The following is a 14,651-nucleotide window of genomic DNA, read 5'->3' as shown; positions in this document are numbered from 1 at the left end:
CAGACAGACTATTGTATACATAATAAATAAATAAATAAATAAATAAATAAATAAATATTTTTTTTAAAAAAAGCAAGCTATAACAGGCTCATTCTTCCAGTGTCTTCAATTTTCCTTCACAACTAGATCATTAGCAGTCAAGAGTCTTAGTCTTCCCAGATTAATTTTTTGGTTGTCAATGTTACTATAAGAATCTTTATGCAGTTTAAATTTTTTTATTTTTAAAAATTACATTTATTTATTTGCTTGTTTGTTTATTTGTGACTGGAGGCTAGGGAACACAAAGGATTTCTGGCAATTTCAAACTCTAAGAGAAAGTATAGAAGAGATCTTCCCTAAACCTTCTGACAGAGGATGCCTCCTTAACTTCATATTTCTGGTCTCCAGAGCTGTGAGGGAACAAGAGTGGCATTGTTTGAAATGACCAACTTGGTGGCAGCTAGTTACAAAACTGTAGGAAACAAATATAAGCAATAAGAGGTAAGACAATACACAGTGGAGGCAAGCAGAGTGAATGTGACATCTACTGAACAACTGTGATGTACTTATAATGATACTCTAAAAAGGTAAAATCATCATCATAATTAAGACCACAGTTCTGGGGGCTGGAGAGACGGCTCAGTGGTTAAGAGCACTAGCTGCTCTTCCAGAGGTAGTGAGTTCAATTCTCAACAACCACATGGTGGCTCACAACCATCTGTAATGAGATCTGGCGCCCTCTTCTGGCGTGTGGGCATACATGGAGGCAGAATGTTGTATACACAATAAATAAATAAATTTTAAAAAAGAAAAAGACCACACAGTTCAAGGAAAATGAGTAATAAATGAACTGTAAAAGATCATATCTGTGTCAGGTAAACTTTTTAGTGATGTTAGGTCTGGAGATGGTTTTTTAGGGCTTTCCTGCCATGAAAAGAGCTCTAGGGGGGCTGGAGAGATGGCTCAGAGGTTAAGAGCACTGCCTGTGCTTCCAAAGGTCCTGAGTTCAATTCCCAGCAACCACATGGTGCTCACAACCATCTGTAATGGGGTCTGGTGCCCTCTTTTGGCCTGCAGGCATACACACAGACAGAATATTGTATACATAATAAATAAATAAATAAATATTTTAAAAAAAGAGCTCTAGGTTCAATCAGCAGCAGGGAATAAACTGAGCAGGGTGCCACACAGCTGTAATCCAGAGAAAGGAGGAGCTCTGCAAGCTTTCCTCTTTTTTAAACTTTTATTTATAACCAGGCAGTGGTGGCGCACGCCTTACCAGCACTTGGGAGGCAGAGGCAGAGGCAGGTGGATCTCTGTGAGTTTGAGGCCAACCTGGTCTACAGAGTGAGTTCCAGGACAGTTAGGGCTGCACAGAGATAAACCAGTCTATACCCCCAACCCAGAAATAATCACATTTATTTATTCTGTGAATATGAATGCTGTGTGTGCATGTATGTCCATGTACCAAATGAATCCCTAGTTTCCTTGGGGGTCACAAGAGGGTGTCAGATTCCCTGGAACTGGAGATCTGTAATGAGATCTGGTGCCCTCTTCTGTCATGCAGGCAGAATACTGTACACATAATAAATAAATAAACAAGTAAATGAATAAAAAATAAGAACAAGTGTTCTTAAGTGCTGAGCCCCAAATCATTGCAAGTTTGAAGCCAACATGTAGCAAGACCCTGTCTCAAAACAAACAAATAAATAAATAAAATAAATCTCTGGGGCTGGGCTGGGCGGTGGTGGCACACACCTTTATTCCCAGGACTCAGGAGTCAGGGACAGGTATAGTTCTGTGAGCTCCAGGCTAGGCTGGTCTATAAAACAAGTTCCAGGACAGTCAAGGCTACACTGAGAAAACCCTGATGGAGGAAGGTCATTGGCTAATAAAGGAACTGCCTTGGCCCATTTTATTGGTTAGAGGATAGGTGGGAGGAGTAAACAGAACAGGACCCTGGGAGGAAGAGAAAGTGAGCTCAGACTCGACAGCTCTCCTCTCGGGAGCAGACGCCTGAGAGAGATGCCATGCCCCGCTCCCAGGATGAAGCTCCAACCCAGGATGGACATAGGCTAGAATCTTCCTGGTAAGCGCACCTTGGGGTGCCATACACAGATGATTAGAAATGGACTAAATTAATATGTGAGAATTAGCCTAGAAGAGAATGGGCCAAGCAGTGTTTAAGTGAATACAGTTTGTGTGTTGTTATTTCGGGCATAAGCTAGCCGGGCAGGCGGCCGGGGTGCTGGGAACGCAGCCCTGCCGCCCCTTAATACTACACACCCCCATCTCAAAAAAACCAAAATAAGGCACTGAAGGGATGGCTCAGAGGTTAAGAGCACTGGATGCTCTTCTAGAGGTCCTGAGTTCAATTCTCAACAACCATATGGTGGCTCACAACTATCTATCATGAGATCTGGTGCCCTCTTCACAGGCATACCTACAGGCAGAACATTGTATGTAAAACAAATCTTTAAAAAAAAAAAGCCTAAATACATAAATTTGTTTCTAAGTTGTAATATACATGTTAATTACAAAGACAGCCCAAGATAAAACATGATTGCTAGACATTAGCTCTCAGATGCACATGAAGACTGATCTCCTGAGATGATAATAAAGGACAAACTAATCCAGAAATTCCATTACTACCCATATACCAAAGAAAACTGAAACTATGTCTATATACAAGCTTATACAAGAATGCTTAGGGTCGAGCATGGTGGCACACATCCTCATAATTAACACGTGGGAGGCAGAGGTAGGTAGGTCTCTGAACTTAAGACCACTCTGTGATTCTAGGACAGCCAGGGCTACATTATACAAAATAAAATAAGTCAGTCGCAGGAGTCCATATATTATGATTTCACTTTGGGGGTGTGTGTTTGTGTGTGTGTTTTGAAATAGGGTCTCTCTATGTCTCTCTGAATGTCCTGGAACTCACTATGTAGTCCAGGCTGTCCTCAAACTGACAGAGAAGTGCCTGCTTTTACGTCCAGAGTACCTCAACTAAAGGCATGTGCCACCATATCCCATTTAAATGGTTTCACTTCAATGAAATGTCCAGAAAGGCAAAACTTTATAGTAAGAAAGCAAACTGGTAGCTGCCTCAGGGCAAGGTTTCTTAACTATTTCCCACTGTTGACCAATTTCACATATAGTTTTTGTGGGGTGTTCGTTTGTTTGTTTGTTTTGAGACAGGGCTTTTCTGTGTATCTCTGGCTGTCCTGGAACTTGCTCTGTAGACCAGAGTGGCCTCGAACTCACAGAGATCCACCTGCCTCTGCTTCCCGAGTGCTGGGATTAAAGGCGTGCGCCACCATCGCCCGGCTAATATTTTAATGTTTTAAAAACCATGATAGTGTGAGATACACATATACTTAGCTACAGTATTGTACAATTTAAAAAAAAAAATAAAAGATCCTATAAAAAAAAAAAGAGGACATTTATATATCAAGCACCTGAGTGAGTTTCAAATACTGCTTCCAGGAAGCCTTCCCTAAAATCCTACTTGCTCAACACTTGGTAATTACCACACCATCTAAGGGACACGGACCACAATTAAGGTGACACGCTTTCTCCTAAGCACTTTCCACGCACGACCCACTTTAACACCGTCATCTCAGCAGGTGCTTATTGTCCTTAATCAGGTGGGTGCTCAAGGTCATTGGCTAACAGGTGGTAGAGCCGCCACTGGTGTTCCGGCCTCTACACTTTCAGAAACTACACCAAATGAGGACCTGCGGTACAAACGGCTCGGTCACTTGAGATCAGTGTACACAACGAGCCCCTCGCCCAGGCACACCCCTGAATCGAATCTGGATCTGTCCTTGCTAATAAGCTTCGTGAGGGCGGGAGAGTCACCCTGAGGCGCTCTCCAGCAGGGGGAGGAGGAGGATGCAGAGGCCCTGCAAAGGCAGCGCGAGCTGAGCGGACTCCGAACAACCTCACGCACGCTCCGTTCGCACTTCCACGCACGGACCGAAGCCTTGTGGGTATGAAAGACCCCCACTCACTAAGCAGCAGTAACGCCATTTTGCAAGGCTTAAACTTTGCAGCAACGCAAGTAATTAGAGCAGGGAAGTTCGACTTGAAAATGAGGGCGGAAAAGCCAGGCAAGATATCCACGGTCAGCCGGTCAGCCATCCGGCCTCAAGCGATAAGGAACCCGCAGCTGGCCTGCTCTAATGAGAACATCCCGGTTGCTTAGGGAAACAGGATGCCTATAGTCAGTATACGTGCCCAATCTAGAATATCAGTAATTCACAGAGGAGACAACTCCCCCTATGAAAGATCCCAGCTTATCTGCTGTAACGTCACTTCAAAGAGCTTTTTGACGTACGACTGTAAGTGCAGAGTAAGGTCAGTGTCCCTGGCTGCAAAACAGGATGTCTGTTCCCATACATCTGTGCTGGGAAAGGAAAAACCCCCTGTGCCCCTTGCCCCATTCCAACTGACCCCTAACGATGCATTTGCTTGGCTGCAAAACAGGATCTATATATCCATAGATTAGGACAGGACATCAATTAACAGGATGTCTGTTCCCATACATCTGTGCTGGGAAAGGAAAAACCCCCTGTGCCCCTTGCCCCATTCCAACTGACCCCTAACGATGCATTTGCTTCTGTAATCTGCTTCTGCTGCCCTCTTTCCTATAAAAAGACCTTCCCCCAGTCTGCAGGCGCGCTTGTCTCCCGAAAGACTAAGCCGCCCCAGGTACCTGTGTACTCAATAAAAGCCTCTTGCTGTTTGCATCCGGAGAGTGGTCTCGCTGTTCCTTGGGAGGGTCTCCCCGGTCTGAAAGACTGCCTACCACGGGGGTCTTTCATTTGGAGGTCCCACCGAGATCTGGAGACTCCTGTCCAGGGATCACCGACCCACCACCGGGAGGTAAGCTGGCCAGCGATTGTTTCCCCTGAATATCAGTGTTTCAGTGTATCCGTGTTTCGGTGTTCTGTGTTTGCGCTTGCGACTGACTCTGTACTAGTTGGCCGACTAGGTCTGTATCGGGCGGACGTGGGGAGCCGACGGGCTCATACCCCCGACCGCAGCCCTGGGAGACGTCTCAGGGACATCTGGGGCTGGATGTGGTGCCTGGCCCATCGGTAACTCTGTGAATCCTTACCGAATAGGATTGTTTGGGGCGCCCCCACAGTCCGAAGGGTATGTGATTCTTCTGGGAGACGAGGAATCCGGATCCTCAGAGTCTCCGTCTGAAGTTTTGCTTTCGGTCCTACGCCGAAGCCGCGCTGCGCGATTTTGTGTTGGTCTAAGTTGTATTTTGTGCGTTTGTCTGATTGTTACTGTCACCGCGGTTGAGAGAATGGGCCAATCTGTAACCACCCCTTTAAGCCTCACTTTGCAGCACTGGCGAGATGTCCAAGACATTGCAAATAACCAGTCACTGGACATTCGGAAGAAACGTTGGGTAACTTTCTGCTCCTCAGAGTGGCCCACATTCAATGTGGGCTGGCCTCGGGATGGAACTTTTGACATCAATGTTATCTTACAGGTGAAGGCCAAGGTGATGGATCCTGGCCCTCACGGGCATCCAGACCAGGTCGCATATATTGTGGTTTGGGAAGCGATGGTTTATGACCCACCGCTTTGGGTCAAGCCCTTCATCGCCCCAAATCCCCCTACCCTCACTTTCTCTGCACCCACTCTACCCCCTCCACTCCTTCCCACCCCTACGGGACCCCCGCCCCGCTCCTCCCTCTACCCAGCCCTCACCAAGTCCTCAGGATCCCCTATCCCCAAAGTTTTGCCTCCAGAGGGCGACTTGCTAATGGACCTCCTCACGGAGGATCCTCCGCCGTACCAGGAGCCAGCCCCGCAGTCTCCGAATGAGGCGGACCCCACTGAGAGAGAGACGCCTGCCTCTCCTGATCCTTCGCCGATGGCCGCGCGCCTGAGGGGACGGAGGGACCAGCCGCATGCAGCAGATACAACCTCCTCACAGGCATTCCCTCTCCGCACGGGAATGAATGGCCAATTGCAGTACTGGCCATTTTCCTCCTCGGACCTTTATAACTGGAAAAATAATAACCCTCCTTTCTCTGAGGACCCCTCTAGGCTGACCGCATTGATTGAATCTATCTTGATCACCCATCAGCCTACATGGGACGACTGCCAGCAGCTGTTGCAGACCCTGCTGACTTCGGAGGAACGGCAGAGGGTCCTCCTGGAAGCCCGGAAGGAAGTCCGGGGACCTGATGGCCGCTCCACCCAATTGCCTAATGAAATAGATTCTGCCTTTCCCCTTGAACGTCCCTCTTGGGATTTCACCACGGTGGAAGGTAGGAATCACCTAGTTCTCTATCGCCAGTTGCTCATAGCGGGTCTCCACAGGGCGGCTCGACGCCCAACGAATTTGGCTCAGGTAAAGCAGGTTGTACAGGGGTCAGAGGAAACTCCCTCTGCGTTCCTTGAGAGGCTTAAAGAGGCTTACCGCAGGTATACTCCTTATGACCCCGACGACCCCGGACAGGAGACCAATATCTCCATGTCTTTCATTTGGCAGTCAGCCCCAGATATCAGGCGCAAACTGGAGCGCCTAGAAAACCTCAGGGAAAGTTCACTCAGGGATCTGTTAAAGGAGGCAGAAAAGATTTTCAATAAAAGGGAGACGCAGGAGGAGAGAGAGGACCGCCTCAGGAGAGAAGCAGAGGAGAGAGAGGACCGCTTCAGAAAAGAAGCTGAGGAAAAGGAAAAGGAGAGGGATCGCAAGAGACATAAAGAAATGACTAAGCTTTTGGCCACCGTAGTGTCAGGGCAAAGGCAGGATAGACAGGGAGGAGATAGGGAAAGGCAACCCCTTGACAAGGACCAATGTGCCTACTGCAAGGAAAAGGGACATTGGGCAAGAGATTGCCCCAAGAAACAGAGAGGGCCCAGGAGATTCGGGCCACCCCGGACCTCCCTCCTGACCCTGGACGACTAGGGGGGTCAGGGCCAGGAGCCCCCCCCTGAGCCCAGGATAACCTTAGATGTTGGGGGGCAACCCGTCACCTTCCTGGTCGACACAGGAGCTCAACACTCGGTGCTAACCAGGGACCCCGGACCCCTGAGTGACAAGTCTGCCTGGGTCCAAGGGGCCACTGGTGGAAAACGATACCGATGGACCACGGATCGCAAGGTTCACCTAGCAACCGGTAAGGTGACTCATTCTTTCCTCCACGTGCCCGACTGTCCATATCCGCTCCTAGGAAGGGACTTGCTCACAAAATTAAAAGCTCAAATTTTCTTCAAGGAAACCGGAGCACAGGTAGTTGGCCCTCAGGGACAACCCTTACATGTGCTGACTCTCAGCCTAGAAGATGAATATAGGCTGCATGAAAAAGATAGTACCACTGTGGCCCCCACTGAGGCTTATTGGCTGGACCGCTTTCCCCAGGCATGGGCAGAAACCGGGGGAATGGGGCTGGCCAGACAGCAGCCCCCTCTAATGGTAAGCCTCAAGACAACTGCTACTCCTGTCTCGATTAAACAGTACCCCATGTCTCACGAGGCAAGGGAAGGAATAAGGCCTCACATCAAAAGGCTTCTTGATCAGGGAATATTAGTCCCCTGCCGGTCCCCTTGGAATACCCCCTTGCTGCCCGTGAAAAAGCCAGGAACTGGGGACTATAGACCTGTACAGGATCTAAGAGAGGTCAATAAACGGGTGGAAGACATACACCCGACAGTTCCTAACCCCTACAATCTGTTAAGTGGACTGTCACCCTCATATACTTGGTATACCGTCCTGGACCTCAAGGATGCATTCTTCTGTCTGAGACTGCACCCCAAAAGTCAGCCTATATTTGCTTTTGAATGGAAGGATCCTAAATTGGGGATTTCGGGACAGCTGACCTGGACCAGGTTGCCTCAGGGTTTCAAAAATAGCCCCACCCTGTTCGATGAGGCCCTACACCGAGACTTAGCGGATTTCAGAGTGAGGCATCCTGGCCTGATGCTGTTGCAATACGTTGATGACCTCTTGCTAGCTGCTACCTCGGCTCAGGACTGTAAAAAAGGAACTGAGGCATTACTACAAGCTTTGGGGAACCTAGGGTACCGAGCTTCCGCCAAGAAGGCCCAAATATGCCAACGGCAGGTCACCTACTTAGGGTACCAAATCAAAGAAGGACAGAGGTGGCTAACGGAGGCCAGGAAAGACACAGTTATGAAAATCCCTACACCCCGGACACCCCGCCAGCTGAGAGAGTTTCTAGGGACAGCGGGATTCTGCCGGCTCTGGATCCCCGGATTCGCGGAACTGGCAGCCCCTCTGTACCCACTGACTAAGCAGGGGGTGATGTACTCATGGGGATCGGATCAGGATGAGGCTTTCCAGAAAATCAAACGGGCTCTGCTCACAGCCCCAGCTTTAGGCCTCCCTGACCTGACTAAGCCTTTTGATTTGTTTGTTGACGAGAAGCAAGGATATGCAAAAGGGGTCTTGACCCAGAGGTTGGGGCCCTGGCGGCGGCCAATAGCCTACCTATCCAAGAAGTTGGACCCCGTGGCCGCAGGATGGCCCCCATGCCTCAGAATGGTAGCAGCAGTGGCAGTCCTCACCAAGGACGCTGGCAAACTGACTATGGGCCAACCTTTGACCATCCTGGCCCCACACGCAATTGAGACTCTAATCAGACAACCCCCAGATCGCTGGCTCTCCAATGCCCGCATGACCCATTATCAGGCCATGCTCCTGGACTCGGACCGAATCCATTTCGGACCAGTGGTGGCGCTCAATCCTGCAACCCTGCTACCACTCCCAGAGGAGGGGGAGACGGAACAACACGACTGTCTCGAGATCCTGGCGGAAATGCACGGGACCAGACCGGACCTGACGGATCAACCCCTCCGGGATGCGGATGTCACCTGGTACACTGATGGCAGCAGCTTTCTGCGGGAAGGTGAGCGAAAGGCGGGTGCAGCGGTAACCACGGAGACCGAAGTGATCTGGGCACAGTCTCTGCCTGCAGGGACTTCTGCGCAGCGAGCAGAGCTTGTCGCCTTGACACAAGCTTTGAGGATGGCAGAAGGTAAGAAGCTCAATGTCTACACTGACAGCCGATATGCTTTTGCCACTGCTCATGTTCATGGGGAAATATACCGAAGAAGAGGGCTACTGACTTCAGAAGGAAAGGAAATTAAAAATAAAACAGAGATCTTAGCCTTGTTAAAAGCTTTATTTCTGCCTCGAAAACTGAGCATTATACATTGCCCAGGACACCAGAAAGGAGACAGCCCTGAGGCTCGAGGAAACCGGCTGGCTGATGAAGCCGCTAAACAGGTGGCCCTGCAGGCTCCGCTAGCCATACTGCCCATGCACCAGGATAGGAGAGACCCCCTCGAATATGATGAGGAGGATCTGAAGCTCCTGGCAGACATGGGAGCGGAGCAGGACCAGAGAACGGGCGAATGGACATGGAAGGGAAAAACAGTGATGCCGATGGCATACACTTATAAGATGCTTGATTACTTACATAAACTGACCCATCTAAGCCCCCGAAAGATGAAAACATTGTCAGATCGGCAGGAGACTTTTTGCTATTTACTGGGGCGAGACAGCATCCTCCAAAAGGTTGTGGACAAATGTAGAGCATGTACACAGGTGAATGCAGGAAAAGCCAAGGTGGGACAGGGGGTGCGAATTCGCGGTCATCGACCAGGAGTACAATGGGAAATTGACTTTACCGAAGTAAAACCAGGCATGTATGGATACCGGTACTTATTGGTATTTGTGGACACCTTTTCGGGATGGGTGGAAGCCTTCCCGACCAAGCATGAGACCGCAAAGATTGTGACCAAAAAGCTACTGGAAGAAATCTTCCCCAGGTATGGCATGCCCCAAATGTTGGGCACTGATAATGGGCCCGCCTTCGTCTCCCAGGTAAGTCAGTTGGTGGCCAAGCTATTGGGGATTGATTGGAAATTACATTGTGCATACAGACCCCAGAGCTCAGGACAGGTAGAAAGAATGAACAGAACTATTAAGGAGACTTTGACCAAATTAACGCTTGCAGCTGGCTCTAGAGACTGGGTACTCCTACTACCCTTGGCCCTATACAGGGCCAGAAACACTCCAGGACCCCATGGACTTACTCCCTTTGAAATACTATACGGGGCGCCCCCGCCCTTCATTAATTTCTTTGATTCCAATATTTCAGGCTTTGCTAATAGTCCTTCTCTGCAAGCTCATTTGCAGGCACTCCAAATCGTGCAACGTGAGGTCTGGAAACCACTTGCTGCAGCCTACCAGGAGCAATTGGACAGACCAGTGGTGCCTCATAACTACCAGGTTGGCGACACCGTGTGGGTCCGCAGGCATCAGGTTAAGAATCTGGAACCCCGCTGGAAGGGACCCTATACCGTGCTACTGACCACCCCGACCGCGCTGAAAGTTGACGGCATCGCAGCCTGGGTCCACGCGTCGCACGTCAAAGCAGCCAGCCCTCCTGACGGAACCACAACCGGGGCATCATGGAGGATCCACCGCACACAAAACCCTCTAAAGATAAGACTCTCCCGTACCTAGTCTTGATGATGCTCATAACCTCCCCCCGCGCCCTGGGAGAACGCTCAGTCTCGCCCCACATTGTGGGAAAGAGCACCTGGACCCTCCTAGTAGCCGGTACAGATGTGATTCTCAATGTTACAACCATGAAGGGGCCCAAGAATCTAGGATGCCCACCCGAAATGAAAGCCAATCTAGTCACCTTGTTCCAGGCAGTGGGAGGGCTGGTTCCCGGTAACAATGCTGATTGGTATGCCTGTCCGGGGACCCGGAGCCATAAACGATGCTCACATAGCACGGCCAACCAATATTATTGTAACGCTTGGGGCTGCGAAACCTCCTCCTGGGGATCCCTGGCTAGCTCTTGGGGAACCCCCCAGGGAAATGATCCCCTACATATAGAATACTGGGATAAGACCCCTTACCCCTCCGGCCCAAACATTCGCCTGACCTTTTCAAAATGTAAGGACCAGGCCCCTGCCCTAACAGGATCATGGGGGATCCGGAGATACGACCCCACCGGTCCAGACCATGGAGCTATAATTACTCTCACTTATGGCTTCACCCCGGATTCTCCATCCTCGTCCCTGGGCCCCAACACAGTCCTGGGCGACCAACAGGCTCCATCCCCTCCCAAACCTCCCCCAGCGCCAGCCCAACCCCCTTCAGGAAACGCCACCCCGGCACTCTCCTCAACTTCTTTAGCGGAGGGCTCGTTCCCGTCAGTGCCCGCTCCGGCGGTATCCGGAACTGGGGACAGGTTGGTCGGCCTTATACAGGGGGCATATCAAGCCTTAAACTTAACCAACCCTAACCGGACTCAAGAATGCTGGCTCTGCCTACTACCTAGGCCCCCCTATTATGAAGGGTTGGCACTCATGGGGAATTTTACCAATCAGACCTCCCCACCAGCCCAATGCTCCAATATACCACGGCACAAGCTGACGCTATCGGAGGTGTCAGGAGAGGGCCTTTGTATAGGAAAAGTCCCACCCTCACATTCACTTCTCTGCAACACCACACTAGCCCTGCCCCAGGGCACTTATTACCTAACACCTCCCAATGGCACTTACTGGGCCTGTAGCACGGGACTGACCCCCTGTGTGTCTTCCTCAGTCTTAAACATATCCTCTGATTATTGTGTGTTAATTGAGTTATGGCCGAAAATAACTTACCATGAACCAGAATATGTGTATGCTCAGTTTGAAGGAAGACCTAGATTCAGGAGAGAGCCAGTGTCCCTCACCCTAGCCCTCCTGCTTGGGGGATTGACTGTTGGAGGCATTACGGCAGGGATAGGGACCGGAGCAACAGCCCTTGCCGCCACCCAGCAGTTTAGGCAACTACAGGCAGCCATGCACACTGACATAAAAGCCTTGGAGGAATCGGTCAGTGCATTGGAAAAGTCCTTAACCTCACTGTCTGAGGTAGTCCTACAAAACAGGCGGGGACTAGACGTACTGTTCCTGCAGGAAGGAGGACTTTGTGCAGCCCTAAAGGAAGAATGCTGCTTTTATGCAGACCACACAGGATTAGTCAGAGACAACATGGCAAAGCTGAGGGAAAGACTTAAGCAGAGACAGCAGCTCTTTGAATCTGATCAAGGCTGGTTTGAGGGACTGTTCAACAGATCGCCCTGGTTCACCACCCTGATTTCCTCCATTATGGGACCCCTAATCATACTACTATTGATTCTGCTTTTCGGACCATGCATTCTCAACCGGCTAGTACAATTTATGAAGGACAGGCTGTCTGTCATCCAGGCTTTGGTCCTGACACAACAGTACCACCAACTTAGACAATTTGATCCCGAGAATAGGGATACCGCAGCTGAGTAGATAAAGGATTTTATTCGGAAAAAAAAAAAAAAAAAAAAGGGGGGAATGAAAGACCCCCACTCACTAAGCAGCAGTAACGCCATTTTGCAAGGCTTAAACTTTGCAGCAACGCAAGTAATTAGAGCAGGGAAGTTCGACTTGAAAATGAGGGCGGAAAAGCCAGGCAAGATATCCACGGTCAGCCGGTCAGCCATCCGGCCTCAAGCGATAAGGAACCCGCAGCTGGCCTGCTCTAATGAGAACATCCCGGTTGCTTAGGGAAACAGGATGCCTATAGTCAGTATACGTGCCCAATCTAGAATATCAGTAATTCACAGAGGAGACAACTCCCCCTATGAAAGATCCCAGCTTATCTGCTGTAACGTCACTTCAAAGAGCTTTTTGACGTACGACTGTAAGTGCAGAGTAAGGTCAGTGTCCCTGGCTGCAAAACAGGATGTCTGTTCCCATACATCTGTGCTGGGAAAGGAAAAACCCCCTGTGCCCCTTGCCCCATTCCAACTGACCCCTAACGATGCATTTGCTTGGCTGCAAAACAGGATCTATATATCCATAGATTAGGACAGGACATCAATTAACAGGATGTCTGTTCCCATACATCTGTGCTGGGAAAGGAAAAACCCCCTGTGCCCCTTGCCCCATTCCAACTGACCCCTAACGATGCATTTGCTTCTGTAATCTGCTTCTGCTGCCCTCTTTCCTATAAAAAGACCTTCCCCCAGTCTGCAGGCGCGCTTGTCTCCCGAAAGACTAAGCCGCCCCAGGTACCTGTGTACTCAATAAAAGCCTCTTGCTGTTTGCATCCGGAGAGTGGTCTCGCTGTTCCTTGGGAGGGTCTCCCCGGTCTGAAAGACTGCCTACCACGGGGGTCTTTCAGGTAGGCAGCATTTGTACAGGAGAAAGAGCGGTCACAGGGCCCAGCTCCTAGGTACCCGCGCTCTACCGCCTTTAAAGCAGGGGGACGAGCCATTCGAGGACTCGGGGCGTAAGGCCTAGCCTCGTACCTGAGGGAGCCGACTCCTCAGCGGGCGCCGGGAAGATGTAGAGGCGAAGGCCAGAGGCCCAGGGTTTCGCGCCTTGCGCTGGCGCCCCGCCCCCGTCTCCACGGCAACGCGGCCCGCGCCGGAAGCTGCTCTGTCGTCTTTAGTGCGCGCAGCTTCCCCGGGAACTGAAGCTTCTGGCTTCTCTGTGAGCTCGACTTCCGATTGGTCTCTTGGCCGGAAGTACGGACGCTTCTTGGCTGCGGGTCTCCAGTAACGCTTCCTGCATGAATTGGCATGGGACGGACCGGTGTCAGACATGGGCATGGTGGCGCGCACGTCGGTAATCTCCGCATCAGATCGGCCAATTAGTGCTGTATCTTTAAAGACATAACTTTGAGAAAAGACTAGGAGATTTCATATTAAAAACAAGGAAAACATAACAATTGGTTGGGTGTGTGACGATTAGAGCCAAGGGGCGGGAGACACGACTCAGAAGTTAAGAGCACTTTTTGCTCATCCAGCGTCCACATGATGGGTTATTCCAAGTCGGTCTCTCTTTTGACCCATATGCAGGGGAAACACTCATACACAAAATAAATATTTTTTATTTGTTTTTTTAATATTTATTTATTATGTATACAATATTCTGTCTGTATGCCTGAAGGCCAAAAGAGGGCGCCAGACCTCTCTACAGATGGTTGTGAGCCGCCATGTGGTTGCTGGGAATTGAATTCAGGACCTTTGGAAGAGCAGGCAATGCTCTTAACCACTGAGCCATCTCTCCAGCCCCCCAATAAGTATTTTTTAAAAAGTTTAAACTCAGGTAATACTTCCCGCCCCCTTCTTACAAATGGTGACTTTGTAATTCAAAGTTTTTAAAACAATTTATTGGGGGCTGGAGAGATGGCTCAGAGGTTAAGAGCATTGCCTGCTCTTCCAAAGGGCCTGAGTTCAATTCCCAGCAACCACATGGTGGCTCACAACCATCTATAATGGGGTCTGGTGCCCTCTGCTGGCCTGCAGGCATGCACACAGACAGAATATTGTATACATAATAAATAAATAAAATAAATAAAACAATTTATTGGTGGCAACCATTGTGAGAGGCTGAGGCAGGAGAATCACTGCAGTTTCAAAACAATCGTACCTACTTAGTGAGTTCCAGTATAGCTTGGGCTAGAGTGAGACTCTATATGAATAGCAAGCAAATAAATAATGTTTAGATACAATTGGTTGAATTTTCAAAATGGCTCAGCAGGTAAAGGCACCTGTCACTAAGCCACGGGAGCGGAGCTCAATCCCCTGGACTTCTGTGGTGGGAGAGAATTCACTCCTTTGACCTCT

General features: G+C 49.8%; 2 protein-coding genes across 2 annotated transcripts in view; one reads left to right on the top strand and one right to left on the bottom strand.

The window, feature by feature from the left end:
• LOC121459304 (protein SFI1 homolog) overlaps positions 1 to 4,762 on the bottom strand; it is a 65,047-nt gene extending 60,285 nt beyond the window's left edge. Inside the window, exon 1 of the mRNA XM_041668870.1 lies at positions 4,700 to 4,762. The gene's annotated coding sequence lies outside the window, so the exon portion shown is untranslated. The remainder of the gene's footprint in view (positions 1 to 4,699) is intronic.
• An 897-nt stretch (positions 4,763 to 5,659) lies between these two features.
• Positions 5,660 to 10,258, top strand: LOC121459305. The gene is given in 2 exon segments (XM_041668871.1): positions 5,660 to 9,011; positions 10,178 to 10,258. Coding segments are annotated over 2 exon segments (3,267 nt in total). The 5' UTR covers positions 5,660 to 5,767; the 3' UTR covers positions 10,201 to 10,258.
• The last annotated feature ends 4,393 nt before the right edge of the window (positions 10,259 to 14,651 follow it).

The sequence above is a fragment of the Microtus oregoni genome, unplaced genomic scaffold (genome assembly GCF_018167655.1).
Source record: "Microtus oregoni isolate MIOR12 unplaced genomic scaffold, Mior012 000019F_ref0000042, whole genome shotgun sequence".
Lineage (NCBI taxonomy): Eukaryota > Metazoa > Chordata > Mammalia > Rodentia > Cricetidae > Microtus > Microtus oregoni.
Note: the sequence above shows the minus strand (reverse complement) of the source record. Positions and strands in the feature narration are given on the sequence as shown.